Source organism: Hypoxylon fragiforme (assembly GCF_022984875.1).
Source record: "Hypoxylon fragiforme strain CBS 206.31 chromosome Unknown GGS25scaffold_1, whole genome shotgun sequence".
NCBI classification, from domain to species: Eukaryota; Fungi; Ascomycota; class Sordariomycetes; order Xylariales; family Hypoxylaceae; genus Hypoxylon; species Hypoxylon fragiforme.
The window spans coordinates 2,463,298-2,480,154 of record NW_026054756.1 but is presented as its reverse complement, the minus strand read 5'-3'; the positions used below and the strand labels follow the sequence as shown (position 1 = coordinate 2,480,154).

At 46.4% G+C, this 16,857-nt stretch overlaps 7 protein-coding genes across 7 annotated transcripts; 3 read left to right on the top strand and 4 right to left on the bottom strand.

The window, feature by feature from the left end:
* Nucleotides 1–2,457: 2,457 nt before the first annotated feature.
* GGS25DRAFT_517023 (DUF383-domain-containing protein) lies at nucleotides 2,458–3,744 on the bottom strand (the record flags this gene model as incomplete). Its single annotated transcript, XM_049263314.1, has 4 exons — nucleotides 2,458–3,270; nucleotides 3,329–3,442; nucleotides 3,511–3,660; nucleotides 3,724–3,744. The coding sequence occupies 4 exons, from the start codon at nucleotides 3,742–3,744 to the stop codon at nucleotides 2,458–2,460; spliced, it is 1,098 nt and encodes a 365-aa protein (XP_049121507.1).
* A 337-nt stretch (nucleotides 3,745–4,081) lies between these two features.
* Nucleotides 4,082–5,840, top strand: GGS25DRAFT_37223 (Bystin-domain-containing protein). The gene is made up of 2 exons (XM_049258193.1): nucleotides 4,082–4,806; nucleotides 4,869–5,840. Exons 1-2 carry the CDS (start codon nucleotides 4,220–4,222, stop codon nucleotides 5,734–5,736), a joined length of 1,455 nt encoding a protein of 484 aa, XP_049121506.1. The 5' UTR covers nucleotides 4,082–4,219; the 3' UTR covers nucleotides 5,737–5,840.
* Nucleotides 5,841–5,928: 88 nt separating this feature from the next.
* Nucleotides 5,929–7,512, bottom strand: GGS25DRAFT_470591 (eukaryotic type KH-domain (KH-domain type I)). The gene is made up of 4 exons (XM_049259261.1): nucleotides 7,308–7,512; nucleotides 7,165–7,240; nucleotides 6,999–7,102; nucleotides 5,929–6,933 (listed from the first exon to the last, which is right to left on the bottom strand). The coding sequence occupies exons 1-4, from the start codon at nucleotides 7,354–7,356 to the stop codon at nucleotides 6,188–6,190; spliced, it is 975 nt and encodes a 324-aa protein (XP_049121505.1). The 5' UTR covers nucleotides 7,357–7,512; the 3' UTR covers nucleotides 5,929–6,187.
* Nucleotides 7,513–8,834: 1,322 nt separating this feature from the next.
* GGS25DRAFT_37108 (uncharacterized protein) lies at nucleotides 8,835–9,609 on the bottom strand. The gene has a single exon (XM_049258189.1). It carries the CDS (start codon nucleotides 9,365–9,367, stop codon nucleotides 9,014–9,016), a length of 354 nt encoding a protein of 117 aa, XP_049121504.1. The 5' UTR covers nucleotides 9,368–9,609; the 3' UTR covers nucleotides 8,835–9,013.
* A 959-nt stretch (nucleotides 9,610–10,568) lies between these two features.
* GGS25DRAFT_527328 (uncharacterized protein) lies at nucleotides 10,569–12,200 on the top strand (the record flags this gene model as incomplete). The annotated part of the gene is made up of 2 exons (XM_049265076.1): nucleotides 10,569–10,826; nucleotides 10,917–12,200. 2 exons carry the CDS (start codon nucleotides 10,569–10,571, stop codon nucleotides 11,616–11,618), a joined length of 960 nt encoding a protein of 319 aa, XP_049121503.1. The 3' UTR covers nucleotides 11,619–12,200.
* Nucleotides 12,201–12,397: 197 nt separating this feature from the next.
* GGS25DRAFT_517018 (uncharacterized protein) lies at nucleotides 12,398–12,823 on the bottom strand (the record flags this gene model as incomplete). Its single annotated transcript, XM_049263313.1, has 1 exon — nucleotides 12,398–12,823. The coding sequence occupies one exon, from the start codon at nucleotides 12,821–12,823 to the stop codon at nucleotides 12,398–12,400; it is 426 nt and encodes a 141-aa protein (XP_049121502.1).
* A 505-nt stretch (nucleotides 12,824–13,328) lies between these two features.
* Nucleotides 13,329–15,796, top strand: GGS25DRAFT_470578 (serine/threonine protein phosphatase). The gene is made up of 4 exons (XM_049259260.1): nucleotides 13,329–13,925; nucleotides 13,985–14,108; nucleotides 14,177–14,267; nucleotides 14,339–15,796. The coding sequence occupies exons 1-4, from the start codon at nucleotides 13,909–13,911 to the stop codon at nucleotides 15,355–15,357; spliced, it is 1,251 nt and encodes a 416-aa protein (XP_049121501.1). The 5' UTR covers nucleotides 13,329–13,908; the 3' UTR covers nucleotides 15,358–15,796.
* Nucleotides 15,797–16,857: the final 1,061 nt, after the last annotated feature.

Sequence of the window (16,857 nt, the reverse complement as noted above, 5' to 3'; positions counted from 1 at the left end):
CGAGAACCAACATGCGAGGGCGTTATGGATGGACCGTGACGAGATCAGGTATTACAATCCCACCACCAATGGGGCGGGACCGCCGGGCTGAGCATGCTCATTGGCAGTTTGTTTTACCTGAGATCAACGCACGCCGTACATGGTTTAATATCTTAACAGAACGAGCTACCATAATTGTAAAACTAGGTAGGTAGGCACGTCGGTGTTCCCAAGTACCTAGGTAGTAAGTAGTTTCAGTTCGTCACATATCATATTACGTATAGTCAGGTAGGTGGTTTAGCAGCCTGCCTACCAACCTATCCACGCCGCTGGACCACTCACTGCTCCTTCATCATTCCAATATAATCCATACTACATGAATTACGCCGGTATTTGATGTGGGGGGTTTCTTCATCGTGATTTGCACACACATATAATACCTAGTCTCTCTGCGGCTGTAAAATGCAATGGGACATCGCAGATCCCAAACTACCTAACCTAGGCGGAAGAGCCCTACCTGCCTGCCTGCCTTGCAGTAACGTGCCTACCTAGTGAGGCGGGCCGGATGCCATACCTACCAGTCTCGAGATGTTAGGACGAGACTGGCACGATACACCCATGTCTATTGGCCGTTTTTTTTTTTTTTTTTTTTTGAAGTGTCTACCTACTAGGTTAGGTAGGTGCGTAGCCCTAACTAACCTAGTTACTTGGAAGTTCAAGATCGATATACCTAATACCAAATAAGTGCCCTAAGGTTACGTAGGCAAGGGCCCTAATGGTTTGGAAACTAAATGGAAAAAGGGAACAGAAAGCCGATGTTTTCTCATCAGTTTTGCCTTCGTAATGGATATTACAGAAAGAGTTTGGTTGGAAAACCTTTTACATAACATAGTAGTTAGTTGGAGGTTAGGCGATCCATAAAGATGGAAATACTCGGCGAAATGTTGGAATAGAAAGAAATTTTGAATATTTTTGTTTTGTCACTTTAAGATTTGGAAGATTTTGATAAGTTATTCTGAAGACGAATTAGAGTTGTCGTTTGGAGCACATGTTGCGGCTCCATGCATATCATTCGTCAGTGGCCAATGCAAGTGGGGATGCGGTAGCAAAGTAAGGTGTGGGTTGTAAGACGGTAGACCTCTCCAGCAGAAGTAATATGTAGGCTAAGATATTGTACATGTACTACGGCACCAACCTACATGACACATGCGGGTAGCATCACCATTTTACCTTTTATAGAACGAGGCGAATCTAGAAAGCATCGCCAAGATCTCCAACAGTCGAAACAAGACTTCACCAAGAGTCCAAGGCTCGATGACAGGACGGGAAGAAATGCTTGTTTACTTGCTTGTCGTCATCCACCTCATCTCATACTGAGTTAAAGTCAAGATAAGAAGTTTTGCCAGCTTAAGAAAACGAGCCCCTTATATTTTTTCAATTACCTTCATTATCCCTTGAATTCAAATCAGGCTATAAAGTCTGCAGAGTCATAGAAATCCAGTCTGACCGAGCCTGGCCCGATTCGGAGATGGGGCTGAGATGGGTCGTATCGGTAGGTATAAATGAAAATGGTATCGTTCCCTAGCAGAACAGAGGAGGTTCTGTAAGTCTAGTGACCACTTACGGCTGGGCCAATCGGACAAAAGAACCTGACCACGCTCTTGAACATAGCTTTCAGCTATGCGCATATAGAGAACGGAGACTCGCTGCGATCGTCTCCTTCTTGGGTGTGTCAATACTGAGCTATAAGAATCATAACGATGTTTGCTGCTAGCTAGGCCTGGTTGTTTTAGCCGACAGTGAGCAGGTAGGTATTCATCTATTGACCACAGGTCTCGGTTCTAGTCGGTATGTCGTTGTTAAATCGACTATCAAGTCCACCATCACAATGCATGAACTTGGAAACAATGAGACATCTAACGTTAAAACGTGCCACTTTCAGTCCTTAGTGTTGGCTCTGAGGCCACAGCTTTGTTTCTATGTAGGTAGGTATGCGCCCCTTTCGAACGTTCTCGGTCTCGATCTCGGTATTCTATTCATAGCCATGCTTTGATGCTAGTTATTGCACCTGGTCGTATTGTCAAGTCACCTCAAGGCTAACGACCGTTCGGAAACCGGAGATGATAATGTAAATCGCGTGACCTGCCTTGGCTGACGAAAAGGGGGCTCCTACGTAGGTAGTAGTGTAGGTTAATGCGCCCTCCTGACGATTTACCGCTATTGTCACCCCCAGCACTGTCATATCAGTAATACTATGATGGCTCTCGGGTTCCAATTAGTCAACCTTGACGTGGCGTGGTTTCTGTGAAAACCGAAACGGGAGTAGCCAGACAGGTTCCAGGAGCTTAGCTGGGTTCCTTTTCACATCTATCGTTGAGCAAGTCAAAGCAACTAAGTACCCAGGCTCCCTCGAGCTTTGGTAAGTGGAAATGCCACCAAGTGCCCAGCCATCGTGGGAGTACACTCACATTATGCGATCTATACCTCGACGATTTCGTCGTCATCATCCTCGTCGTTGCCATTCTGGCCCTCGTCATGGCTGGACTTTTCGACGCTGTCGACCTTGTCTGCATCTTCCTCGTCCCGCATCAAGACCTGTACTAGCCGTTCGCAGGCATCTCTAACACCTTCACTGACAACCCGCAAATGGGTTTCTCTGATGATAGGATACACCTTTACTTCCCGCATCTTATCTCTACCCTCCCTAGTGCTTGATAAAAGCAACAAGGTCTCGACGTGTGTTTGTATGATGTTCGGGTCAGCATCGCGTTGCTTGTCGGGAGGGAGAAGCTGGAGATCTGGGAGCATGGACATCATCTCATCCTCATCGTACTCCTCATCCCCCATTATTGGTAATAAGATGTATGGCAGGATGTTGATATCGTCCTCTGATAAAAATAACGGGTGTGAAGAGATATCGAAAGCAACATTTTTGATGGTGGAGGCGACCCCTTTTCGCCTGACATCCGACTTGTACTCGGTGAAGACCTTGAGTTTGGTAAGGGGTATTACGCCATCATATTCCTGCTTTCGAGTGAAGTAATGCCGGACCTCTGAATGCTTTGTTAGATCGGCGAAAAGATAAGCTAAATGATCAAAGTCGGCATTCTTATTATATGTCCCGTCTGCACCTTTGACGAATAGATCAACTAGCTGGTTCATGACCATATCATCCGATGCAAGCTCGCATGGTGCGGGCTGTTTCTTGTCCAGAATCTTCTTCAACGCATCCCACTTGGCCACATTTGCTAATAGCATAGATAGGAGGTTGGCATTCACCTCCGTTGGGATCTAGCATATGGATTAGCTCGATGCCAGCTAGCAAATGGAATTTAAGTAGTATGCTGACAATTATTTGCCTGAAGACTTCATCCAAAAACTTTTGATCCGTGGCTAAGCTTTCCAAAATCTCGCGATCAGCTGCAAGGTTGATTAAGATAGTTATAACATGCTCGGCGATATGCTAGATACGCTGATATTAGTCGTGGTTTTAGGTATGTGGATGAAAACACTGAGAAAATATGTATATACTGGGTTGTCCTTCACTAATATCTTCAAGTTTTTAACGGGCTTCAAATTATCTACTTTGAAGATGCTGGGTTGAGATGTCGAATAGGGGACTAGATGCTCTGTCGCAAGAGCTCGGATCTCTGGTTTAGGGTTGGCGATGAAGCCAACCAACTAAATGGGAATTAATATGAAAACATGATATAGGAGTTTGATTATTGGGTTTAGTGATCATACTTCTTCCAATTCTGTGGGCATCTTGTCGTTAAGACATTAACTGTGGATTATGAGTTGTGAATTGTGAATTCCAAGGTTATGAATTATGAACTGAGGACTGAGAACTGAGAACTAATGACTGTGAATTGTGAATGGCTGTTAGACGACGATAAAATTTGGAGGGGTTGTAAAGTTTATGGAGGGGTATGAAAGTGAAAATGACGTCCCCAAGTTAAGTAAAAGACCCTTTTATTATTCTACTATCCATAGTATGTACATAAGTATAGATTTATTATGTAACTAATGGCAGTTTACTTTCCTTTAAACGAAAAACACATGCCTGCTAAATGAACTATACGGAACTTATTCCGCCCCACCCCTCAAAAATTTCAATTTTTAAGAATTACATTCAAACTCGTGCGCTCCACGTCTACGGTCTTGACATCTAACATTCGGTCTTACTACACATTCCCCAAGTCGGCAGTTATTACAACAATTCCGTATATACAAAGACACTATGCCAAAGAGTACAACACCAACTTCCATTCGCCATGGAAGGCGACATAACCCACTAGAGGATGACCTCTTAGCCACTGGGCCCCTCCGCGCAAAAGCTCCCAAACGAAAATCAAAATCCGGCGAGGACGAACCAGAAAACTACATAGATTCTAAGTCATCCAAGAAAATTCTTAAGATCGGCCGAGAATTAGCTGAAGAGATTGATGTTGCGCCACCACGACCTCCCATAGAGTCAAATGCATTTGGGTTTGACTCACGGTTTAACGACGAAGACCAAGATAATGACCTGTACGAAGATCAGGAAGTCTGGGGCGACGATGAGGATGAGATTGTAGAGGAAATCGAGATTGAGCCCGAGGATCTAGACACATTCAACCGATTCTTACCCACAGACGATGATCCATTATTAACGGAGGGCTGGCCAGGGCAAGCAGCTCCGGAGGAGAAAGGCGCAGGCACCAACCTTGCTGACTTGATTCTTGCAAGAATCGCACAACATGAGGCTGGACAGGACCGGGGACAGGAACCAGGTCCGGTGGATGACGACTACGAATTATCACCCAAAATCGTAGAGGTGTATTCTAAGTAAGTCCCTACCCACTTTCTACCATACCAGAGGCTACATGGATGATACTAACAATCGATAGGATCGGCTTGATTCTGTCGAGATATAAGTCTGGCAAGTTGCCAAAACCATTCAAGATCTTACCCACAGTGCCACACTGGGAAGAGATTATCGAGCTTACCAACCCGGATCAATGGACCCCGAACGCATGCTACGAGGCTACAAGAATCTTCGTGTCTAGCAAGCCCATCGTCGTCCGAAGGTTCATCGAGATGATACTGCTTGAGCACGTGCGCGAGGACATTCATGAGACGAAGAAGTTGAATGTTCATTTATTCAACGCGCTTAAGAAAGCCCTGTATAAGCCAGCAGCATGGTTCAAGGGCTTCCTTTTTCCTCTCGTGGAGAGTGGTACTTGCACACTTAGAGAAGCTACAATCATATCTGCTGTCCTGGCTAGAGTCTCCGTACCTGTTTTGCACTCCGGCGCAGCTATCAAAGGACTCTGCGAAATCGCTGCCCGAGAGGCCTCTGCCGGAACCGAGGGCGGAGGCGCTACCAATGTGTTCATCAAAACGCTACTTGAAAAGAAATATGCGCTCCCTTACCAAGTCATCGATTCCCTCGTATTCCATTTCCTCCGCTTCCGAAGCGTGGATCCCGCATCCATCAAAGAAGGCGACGTTATGAGCATAGGCGACGAGCGAGCAGCTACGAGGGCCAAGCTGCCGGTAATATGGCATCAGTGCCTACTGGCCTTTGCGCAGAGATATCGAAATGAGATCACCGAAGACCAGAGAGAGGCCCTCCTAGACCTTCTACTCACGCACGGGCACCACAAGATCGGCCCTGAAATCCGAAGAGAACTATTAGCCGGACGTGGCCGTGGTGTCCCGGCCGAACAAGCTGATCTAGGCTTTGATGGGGATGACACCATGCAAATAGACTGATTAAGGATTAAGGGGAGAATGGGCGGCTTGGAAATATTTAGATCCTGACAGGAGACAAAAAAGATACCAACGAAGAGATGAATAGGCATCTTGGTGTTCTAGGCGTTCTAGACTGGCATGGCTGGCTGGCCCTTTTCATGATGAATAGGAGGCATATATCAATGAATTGATTCCCACGAAATATCAAATACTCTTGCATTCCTAGTTCATGTTTAAACTGTACAGTGATTTATTTGCATGCGACTTTCCAGGTTACTACATTAAACCTGAATACAGCTCAAGGTCATGTACCTATATGTTGTGTTACACCACCATACAACAATTTCTCATCTGGATAGGCAAGTCTTTATTTAAAACCATGGGTATCGTGAAAACCTAAGTAAGGAGAGGGGCCAAGAAAAACCCAGTCTGCAAAAGATAAAAGTTGCTTGGTCTATGACAAATATCATGATTACTCCTCGTCCCTGGTCTTCCGCTTCTTCTTTTTCCTCTCGGCGCCATTCTCTTCGGGCGCGATGAAATCCTGCTCCCGCTGCCGCTTCTTCTCTTCCTGCTTGTTCTTCTGCTTCTCTATTCTCTCTTCCTGCGCAATGCGCTTCTTGGCTTCCTTGCCAATGTGGTACTCGCCTGCCTCGATCTGGAGGTCCACCTTGCTCTTCTCCTGTGCCGGCGGGAAGGGTGTGTACACCTTCTTGGTCTTGTCTGTAACCTTGTACGGCACCATTCTCTTGCTGAGACTCCTCTTCTTGTAATTCGGTAAGAAGCGCTCCCAGTTCTCTTGGGCTAGTTCGGGATCCTTTGCCAGCTCGCGCTTGATCATAAGTTCCTTGATCTGGTAAATAGGATGTACGTTCGCCATGCAGTCTTCCACTACTCGGCGCACTTCCTTCAAGCCCCTGTACGGGCCGAGAACACTGACTGTGTTTCCTTGGACGAGAATATAAGTCTGTGTGAGGAGCTCCAAGGCTTTTAGGGTCTGGCCCCCCGGACCAAGGATTCTCTGTCGTCGCTTTACGAACTTTTCTTTGTTGCGCACCAGACTCCTTATTTTGATGATATCGCAAGCTACGTCGTCCTGGAGTATCTTCAATGCTTGCGGCGCAGGGACACTACGCGCCAGTAGCTTGATTAGGTCGCGGGCTTTGAGGATGGCGGCAGGATCGAATGTTTTTCTCGTAGTCTTGACGGTCATGCAACCTATTTTCGAGAACGATTAGCATTTGCTACAAGGAATTTGGAGAGAAAGAGTGGCTATGCTTTACCTTCAACTAGATCGAGAGTGCATGCGATGCCATTTTGTTGGAGGGCCTTTGTGACACCAGGCCAAGCTTCCTTTAGATAAACTTCTCGGTATTTGGGAAATAGACTAGATAGTTATCCATGAGTGTTTTGTGCCTATAACCAAATATAGAGTATTGGATAACTTACACAGCAAATGACGATTCTTCTGCGAAAGTCCCGCCAGCGTTATCTGAAGGCTTAAAGGGCTCGACCTTCCACTTGTCTAATATGCAACAGATTGGGTTAGAGGGGTTTGAAAAGGAAGGGTATTTGATGGGTTGAGCTCTCACCTATATCATCGGTATCCCACGGCTTATCTTTCTTATATGTGGACGGCATCTTGATGGTGGTGAATGAAAGTATTAATGTTTGGCGTGGGTGAATTATTATTGATTTGCATGTTAAGAACTTAATTGAATGTTTGGAACTTTTTTTTTTCTTGAGAGTCGGCAGTCGGGATTTCGCATTTTACTGTGGAGCCACTTGGCACTAGACCCCTCCAGCTAAATGCATATGTACTTCGTACCTATGTACTATTTACATACCTCATATGCAGATTAGTACACACCTGGGCATGCATAATCTCAGTGCGGCTGAAGACAAGAATCATTAATCCTCTTTTTGGTGAACCAATGAAATGGTATCGCCAACGACACAGTTAATACATATGTACGTAGTAATGTTCAAATCCAACTTGATCTATGAGAGCTTTCATGAATGTCAACGAAACTACTATCGGTTATTTGTTCGGTTTGATATAATTTCACAGGATAATACTCAATGTTAGAGGTTAGATCTACATAGGGAGCTATGTTTTGATTTTCTTTGCATAGTACTTCAGATGTCAGACCCCGTTAGAGAGAATGGTGAGGGAAGAAAAAGAAGAAAGGGGGTCAGATTGAGAAAGCTGGAAGTCTACATGGAAATGATCCTAACCCAATTAATGTCATAGCCTTCAAGGTCCATGGGGATGTGTTTCGTCTCAAACAATCTCATTATATTTCCCGAGTTTTATAAGTCATCTGCCGCTTCATGATTGAACAATTACTTACCTACCTAGGTATACTTAAGGCTAACCTGATAAGCGTTGAGCTAAATAAATCAATGCAATTAATTGGCAGCATATGGTGCGGTACGTAGTAGCCTTCTGTTCAACATTTGAACATTTAAATCATCGTACTACTAGTTAGTTATTAGTAGTACATCAATTGATGATATCTAGGTATGCATGTACTAGGTATTACTTACATATACACGTTATTACATACCTAGTAGTATACATACATATGTATAAGAGCACTACGTATGTAGTTACTGGGCACCTAGGACATCTCCAGCTTAGGGGTTATCAGCCAATTACAATTCGGGAGATCTTAAAAATCTTACCACGTACCGGAGCCAAGCAAATAGGATCGAATATATGTTTATAAACGAGATTTAGGGATACATACTCCTTTCTTTCAACGATATTAAAATAACAAATATTTTTTTTTTCCATTTGAAATTTCTACAGAACATTGAATATATACCGAGTAGTACGTGTCTGATGATTTTCGGCGCGTGCCATCTAAATACCCTTTCTTACCGAGTACCTACTTCCTTTCTACTAGGTTGCAGGAGCCAAATCACAAATTATTAAACGTCTATAAGGTTTATGAAATTCTTTCTGTTGATCCACTAGCCAGTTACCAATCGGCTTGGTTTGATTTACGATTGATGATCCTGCAGTGGATTGTTTAAAAAAAAAACCGCGAATCTGACACCAATTCCCATTGCCCATATCGACAAAGCATATCCATCTTTTCCATCCCGACATAAGAATCCCTTTTCACAATCGCCGACATAACTATTTCATATAAATCTTCATACAGCTAGTTATTCGCACACACCGCTAGATCATTGCCGATCTATGTGCGATTTCGTTACTCGCACCGATTAGCGCACGCGCTCGATACCTCTCCACCATAATTCTTTAGTCCCGAGTTTTCTCGGGACCTCAGCATTCACCCAACACGGCTTCCTCCACACTGGCGTTATTACAGGCAGATAGTAATCTGCCACCAATCACCTCACCGACCCCGACACGCACGGCATCGCCAGCACTACCGCCCATTCGATCAGTCATGGAGGAAGGAACGGCAGCGCCGTTACCGGCCACTGTTGAACCAATATCTCGTCCGAGTTCGACTTCTTCCACCACGGCAGCGGCGTCGGCATCGGCAGCGGCGGTAGCAGCAGCAGCAGCAGCAGCACAGCTCCCAGGCGTTTCGGCGCTGGCGGCTGGAGAATCAGCGAGTAGTTCACCACAACTAAGGTGAGTTCGCCCCTGAGAAAGCATAGACGATTCCATAAACAACTCCAATATATCAAGACCCTTATCGAGGAATAAAATGTCTCTTGATCTGGGTTGGCATTCCGGCTCTTGGATAAACTGGCACTCTTTGTGTAGGGATCTTACCAAGGAGACGATGAATTCAAGGTCCTATATAAGCATCCGATCGAGTGCTTAGGAACGCGCGCTATCAACTTGTCACCTACCCAAGAATTAGGATATGTCGGATAGGTGTGCGAAACTTGAGTACAAGTTGCTTTTATTTTATATCTGCTCTTGCCTGAAGTAATCCTATCAATGCCTACCTGGTATCTAGGATCTATTGCACGCGATATTACACGCGATCTTGTTTTCAACCTCGACCTGCAGATCTTTATTGGAATTCGTTTGTTTGAGAACAACAGTTGACTAACTCATGGGCATCATGTTTAGAGCTACGAATATACCAGCACCCCCTATGAATGCTATGAGTGCTATGAATATGGGTGGTTCCCCTGCAGCACATGCACCGATGCCATCGGGCAACCTGGTAAGTCTTTACACATTTACTTATTTATTTGTTTATTTTTCATCTTATCTCATATTCACTTCGCATCGTTTCTATTCTATCCCTTCCTTTCACAATGGCAAGTGCATTGGTTCTGGGACCATCCGGAAGTTGCCTACTTGAGTACTTTTATTCCATTAGGGAATTGCCAGCTGGTCACAAGACAGATAAACACACATGGCATGCATTCCTTATTGTAAACTCTAATAGGTGCGCAATACTCTATCATAGAGTTAAATGTGGAACCTGCTAGTTACTATCAACGGTGTCAACAGCTCGCCAGCCGGTCAGTTCACAAGGAAATTTTCTCCCCGTTCTAATTTGTGCACGGATGTTGGGAAATCGCTTGGTTACTTGGGTTCCCTGGTACCCTGGCATGGACAAGGTCTGTGCTATGGCTTGATTGGTTAGAGCCTTATCAGCATCCACTTTCTGGAAATTCTTCAATCTTTCCCGTTTATCAATTCTATCTCCAGCTATCAATCAACTTGTGTCTATCAGTCAATCAATCAATCTATCTATCTATCCTTCCCTATCGATACTATCTCTCTCTCCCAATACTAGGTATTAAGACTCCCATCGCGATACCAATCGACTTAGAGTCTCGATAGCTTGATTTTGGAATTCTTTTTCTACTTTGAGAGATTTTCTCTTTTACCTCGTTTTTTCAAGATGATGGCCTCACACCCCACGGCATCGGCCGCAGCAGCTAACAATGAGATGCCATCTACACAGCCAACCTGCCAGAACTGCGGCACTTCGACCACTCCCTTATGGCGTCGCGACGAGACCGGTTCGGTTTTATGCAATGCCTGTGGTTTGTTCTTGAAGCTACATGGCCGACCACGCCCGATTTCTTTGAAGACCGATGTTATCAAGAGCCGAAATCGCGTCAAGACAATGCGACCAGATATGCAGATGAAGAAGAAGGTAATCCAATATCCTCCTTTCAGTCCGAACCAGCCCAACCCTTTCTATCCAATCCCGCCTACTTATCATGATGCTCACAATTTTCTACAGCAAAGTCTTCCTGCAGCCGCGAGCACCAATGGAAATAACTTCCAAAATCATGATAATGCAACTGCCGCTGCACTTGCTGTCGTTCGCGCAACGCAACAGAAGGCAACCAACGGACACGGTCACGGTACAGATTCGCCCGTGTCGCGCACTGCGACCCCGTCTCTCTATGATCCACATCTGACTGCGTTCCAAGCTATGGATCATTTCCACTCGGACGGACTGAATCAATACCCGCTTTCTGGTGGTTCGCCCAACCACCCCCAATCCCCTATGAATGGCGACCAACAAGCCTTAGAAGTCCCGCAAACCCATGAGCAGCTAATTGCCGCCAATTCGAGCCTGAAGACACGCGTTAATGAGTTGGAGCTCGTCATCGAGTTATACAGGGGCCGTCTACAGCAACTCGAGCAGGACATGCAAACCGCCGATAACTTCCGTCATAGTGCTGAGAACTCCGCCAAAGAGGCTGCCACAGAGCGCATGCAACGCGACGAGATCCAGAGACAACTTGAGGATAGCCACCGACGCGAGAATATCCTCAAGAGACGACTCGATGAGATGGAGCAGGAAAATCAAGAATTGAAGACCAAGATAGAAGATACCGAGAACGAGAGCGAGCACATAGGAAAGAAGCCAAAGCTGGACGAGACGGCAAAGCCTGAGGAAACGGCAGAGGTGCCAACACCACAGTCGGCCTCTTGAAAAAAGATTTGGTAGCATGGCCCATTCCCCTTCTACATTTCATGATACCTGCTTATAACCCAATCAATCCTGTGCACTGTGTAACAATAATTGGCCACGACTTTCTTTGCGTCTGCTTTATTTTCTTTGTTCTGGAGGCCGAACGATATGGAGGGCACCGAGGGGATTCGGTTTTCAGACTCGGAGACGTCTACGGCTTCTCTAATTCTTAGTTGACATACGTGGGAAACGATAAAATACTTGCGGTGGCCCGTCGGGTTGGCATGGTCAAAATACTGAGTGAGTGGTATTAAGCGGTGGAAAACCTTCGTCACGATATGGAACGAGTGGGTTGATTGACTTTTAATGGCTGGTTGCAACTCCACGACAGACCTATTAGGAGGATAAGGGAACATGAAAGGAGTTTAAAGGAGTCACCAAACCAGTCGAATATCAATTCGCCGGCTAATGGCCAATAAAAGTTGATTTGCTTCTTTAATAATGATACCAAACTTGGATCAGTCTATACTGCATGTGGCTACCTTTTCATATTTGAAAGGTTTGCTGAAGTGATTGATTGGCCATGAGGCTCTGCATAGCAATAGGCAACCTAGGTATACTATAGATATATACCGATATTTCGGTTCCTGTGCCAATATAAAGTGATGAGACTATTCTTTTTTTTTCCTTGTGAATAGAGTACATGTTTTACGCTCCACCTCGGGGTGGGTTGATTTAGGCATCGATTTCCAATGTCCATAGAGACCACCTCAATCTAATGCGCCGTCAATGATGTTGGCTTATGTCTTGTCTCTCGGCTCGCTGTTCACGCCATCCGTCGTCTCCGACTTCTTGAAGCCCATCAGCTCGCCAATCACACCACCCGGCTTAGGTACAGGACACTCTCTCTCCTTCCTCGCTCTGGTAGCGGCAGCGGCGGCATCGGCGGGGCTGGTTCTCCCGGTCTGGGCAGCGACCCTGTCAAAGTCCTCGGTGGTGCTCTCGAACTGGACGATGCCGTCGTGGACGACGGCGGCTTGTTCTTCGGGCTTCCGCCGCCTCCGCCGCCGCGTGCCGTCGGGGCCGGTCGCTGAGTCGGCGTAGGTGACGCGGGGCGCGGGACACGGCAGGATGTGCGGGAGGGCGACGACGAAGAAGCTGGCGGCGACGGTGGTGGCGAAGAGGGAGGATGTCATGCGCGACCTGGGGTGCAGGTGCGGCGGCATGGTGTGTGTTGTTGGTGTTGATGGTTAATTCCCAGGTGGGTTTGGGAATGGCTGTGTTGGAGGAGGTGTTAATTCGGCATTGGAATGGCAGTCGTGTCTAAGCGATGGGCCCCGTCCTAGTGAAGAGGAGGAGGAGGAGAAAAAGTAGTAACCTACAGTGGTTAGGTAGGTATGTAGGTAGGTGTGTTATGGTGTATTACTTCTGCGTCCTGGTGGCATGGCGTTAAGAGGTCGACAAGATGCAAGTATGTATGTATGTATAAGGTATAAGTAGATAGATATGGACATTCAACGTATGATTTATTATCTTTTAAGTGTTAATGTTAACTTGACTACTACCCTGTAGTTAGTTTCTTCTGTTCATCTTTTTTCTTTTCTTCTCCATGAAACCCCAAATCCAATTGACATGATTTGCTGATTTTGCGGCGAACATTGAAAGTTATCGGCCGAGGATTTGCCAGGTGAAAGGATCCAAGATCAGATTAAACATTTGACCTCATAACCAAACCAACCAACCAACCAACCAACCAACCAACCAAACTAACTAAACGCTTGGACCAAGTTCTTTAGTCGCCATACCCGGGGGTTAAGGGAGAAGCTGCATGGTGCAGTCAACAGTGCAGACCACTAACAGGGGTTCCACTTAAAATGACTTCAGAATTTTTAGTGTTATTAATAAGTTATTGTGGTACTAGTTACTAGTAGACCCGTTCAATGTCGCGCTCAGTTAACTGCCTGTGCCTACTTTACACCACTACAGCACATTATAGTTAGTTACTCCCCGGTCCATCTAATTTTGGGAGGCCAATAATCTCGACATATCGCACGCGACGAACCTTTTACATTGACTCTCTTTACATTTACCAACAAACCACCATAAGTCAACATTATTATATTCACTTAGGGGCTCTCAATCCCAAAGGAAGATATGTTATGAAAGTGACGATTCGGGACCCAAAATCAATCCCAGGCTTGGTCCTTGGTTTGCCTCGACGACAAGTCTCAAATCTCCAGATCCTAGCCTAGGATCACCAACCACTTTTGAACACACATAGGTAGCATACGTAGCTCCAGCAACCACAGATATGAGCGACCTTGATAAGTATGTGTTCCGTGCATTTAGAATGCCGCGTGACGTCTTTGTTAACTTGCTATTCACAGGGCAATCGCTCAGCTTCGAGCATGTCGTCCGATACCCGAGCCGCAGGTGAGGGAGCTCTGCCACAAAGCTAGAGAGCTCTTGATAGAAGAAGGCAATGTCGTCACAGTCACAGCTCCAGTAACGGTATGTCCCCGATCCTGTTCCCGATTCCGAAATGGATATAGAGAGCTTCCTCCCTGACAGATGCGCAGATATGTGGTGACATTCACGGACAATTTCATGATCTGATGGAATTGTTTCGCGTTGGAGGCGATCCGCCGGATACCAACTATCTCTTCATGGGTAATATATATTCCAAGTACATATCTATTTTACAAGTAGAGCTCCTAGCCCACTAACTTTTATCTATGTAGGCGACTTCGTCGATCGCGGTTTTTACTCGCTAGAATCCTTTCTCCTCCTACTCTGCCTCAAAGTTCGTTATCCCGACCGCATGACCCTTATTCGGGGAAATCACGAGTCCCGCCAGATCACAACGGTCTACGGCTTCTACGACGAGTGTTTGCGAAAATATGGCAGCGCCAACGTTTGGCGATACTGTTGCGATGTTTTTGACTACCTCGCCCTTGGAGCCATAGTCCTCAATGCATCCAATACCCTCTCACCACCGAATGATATGACCCCGAGTGAGGAATACACCGAGCAAGACATTGAGATAGAAGTTTGCAATGCGGATGGAGATATAATGTCGCGTTTCATGAGACGTAACAGCGCCGACCGCGAACGAAGAAGTCCCAATGGGATCCAACCTAGAACTGGTCCTCCCGGCAGTGGCGCATCAGGTTCCAGTGGAGGAACTATTGGCAATCCGACAGGCGCTGTGCTATGTGTGCACGGCGGTTTGTCTCCACTCATCGACACGGTGGATAAGATACGCCTATTAGATCGTAAGCAGGAGGTTCCTCATGAGGGCGCCATGTGCGATCTTCTTTGGTCCGATCCAGACGAGATTGATGGGTGGGGTCTATCGCCTCGTGGTGCAGGATTCCTTTTCGGCGCGGATATTGTCAAGGTTTTTAACCACAAAAACGACCTTTCGCTTATTGCGCGCGCCCACCAACTTGTCATGGAAGGTTTTAAGGAAATGTTCGATGCGAGTATCGTCACTGTCTGGTCGGCACCCAATTACTGTTATCGATGCGGCAACGTGGCAGCCGTGTTAGAACTATCCGAGGATCCGACGGGAGAGAGTTTCTTTGCACGCAGCAACGGCGATGTAGGCCGAAGTGATGGCGGTGTTGAAGGGGTTATGATGGAGAGTGAGAAGAGGCTCAAGAGTGGCCCAGCCAGAAGATATCGCGTATTCCAGGCCGCCCCGCAAGATTCTCGTGGTATGCCCGCGAAGAAACCGGTGGCGGACTATTTCCTATGATGGGAGAGGCAAATCGGCTAGGTTAGCATGGAGTGTGACATTGTATAATATGAGTTCGATCTTTTAGAACTCTCAAGGCTCAAGGTTGACCCTTATCATTATGATACCAGTTGGAGTTCCGGAAGTAAAGGAAAGAAAGAAAGACAGAACGAAAGAGTTAATGGATCATGTTTTCGAATTCCTCATTGCCCATGCATGATTAGGTACGTCTTCCCTTTTACGGCTACGATTCACACAGATAGGTCCAAAGACATAGTCAAATACAGATGTCTTCCAGATGAGTATAGTGAAACGAAAGTGTCAATTAAAAAAAAGAAAATCTAAGGATAAGGTAGGTTTGTGTCTAAATTTACGATGCTGGATGAGAATGAAGAGTGATAATTGTCACAAGGGAATATGGAGCGAAGCTTTAAAACGCAAGAAGCTGTATTGATCTAACACTAACAAAAGAAAGAAACACACCCCAAGGAAAAGGGGTAAGGGGAAAAAAGCAAAAAAAAAAAAAGCAAAAAAAAAAAAAAAAAAAGGAAAGGGAAGAGGAAATACTGCGCGAGCGACAATCTCTCCTAAACCCCCCCCCTTTCTGCTGTCTCCCCCTCCCCCCAAAAAAACATGAAACAAAAATACATGCTGAAAATCCCAAGTTCTCCCTTCTCTCAACTATCATCGCAATCCCCCCCCTTTTCTTTTTTTTTTTACTCTTTTTCTTTTTCGTTCTGTTAAAATCCCCCAGCGACGATCCACCTTAACTCATCCAAGGTCATATAGAATCCTCCCAATCTGTAGAATACATCCAACTTCTCATTCATTGTTCTGAGGTCCCTGACCTGTGTTGTAAGGAGAGAAAAGAGTTAGCTGCTGAGTCCCTTCCCCTCCCCCCTTTTCTTCTTCTCTATGTACGCGTGCGTATGTGTGTGTGATAAGAGGAAAAGGTTAAAAAAAAAAAAAAAAGTATTTCAAACCCAATTCTCTTATATATATATATATATAGGTTTTACCTCCGCCATCCTATCCTATCTCATCGCTGGGCCGAGAGCTCCTTGCGCCTCCGCTCCTCGTTCTTGACTGTCTCCTTCGCGATGCTGTCGTCGACGACCCAGGCCAGGTACGCCTCGTGGCTGCGGTGGATCAGCTGCTTCATGTCGGGCCACCCGTCGAAGCCTTCGATGGGCCGCTTCTCCTCCCGCACGGCGCTCCAGTCGAAGCGGCCGTCGTCGTCCTGCGAGAGGAAGCCCTCGTCCTCCGACGATGACGACGACGAGGCGGCGGAGGGCACCTGGTTCTGCTGCAGCGGCGAGGGGACCGTGGGCTGGTGCCCCGGGGCGGGGACGAGGTCGAGCCGCGGTTGGTTCTGCCTGGTGCTGGTGGGGGTGGTGGTGTCGGGGATGGGGAGCACGGGCGCGGGCGTGGGCGTGGGCTGGGGTGCTGGGGACGAAGTGGGTCCGGGCACAGGGGGGTTGGAGCCTGGGGTTGATAGAAATTTAATCAAGGGTGCTGGAG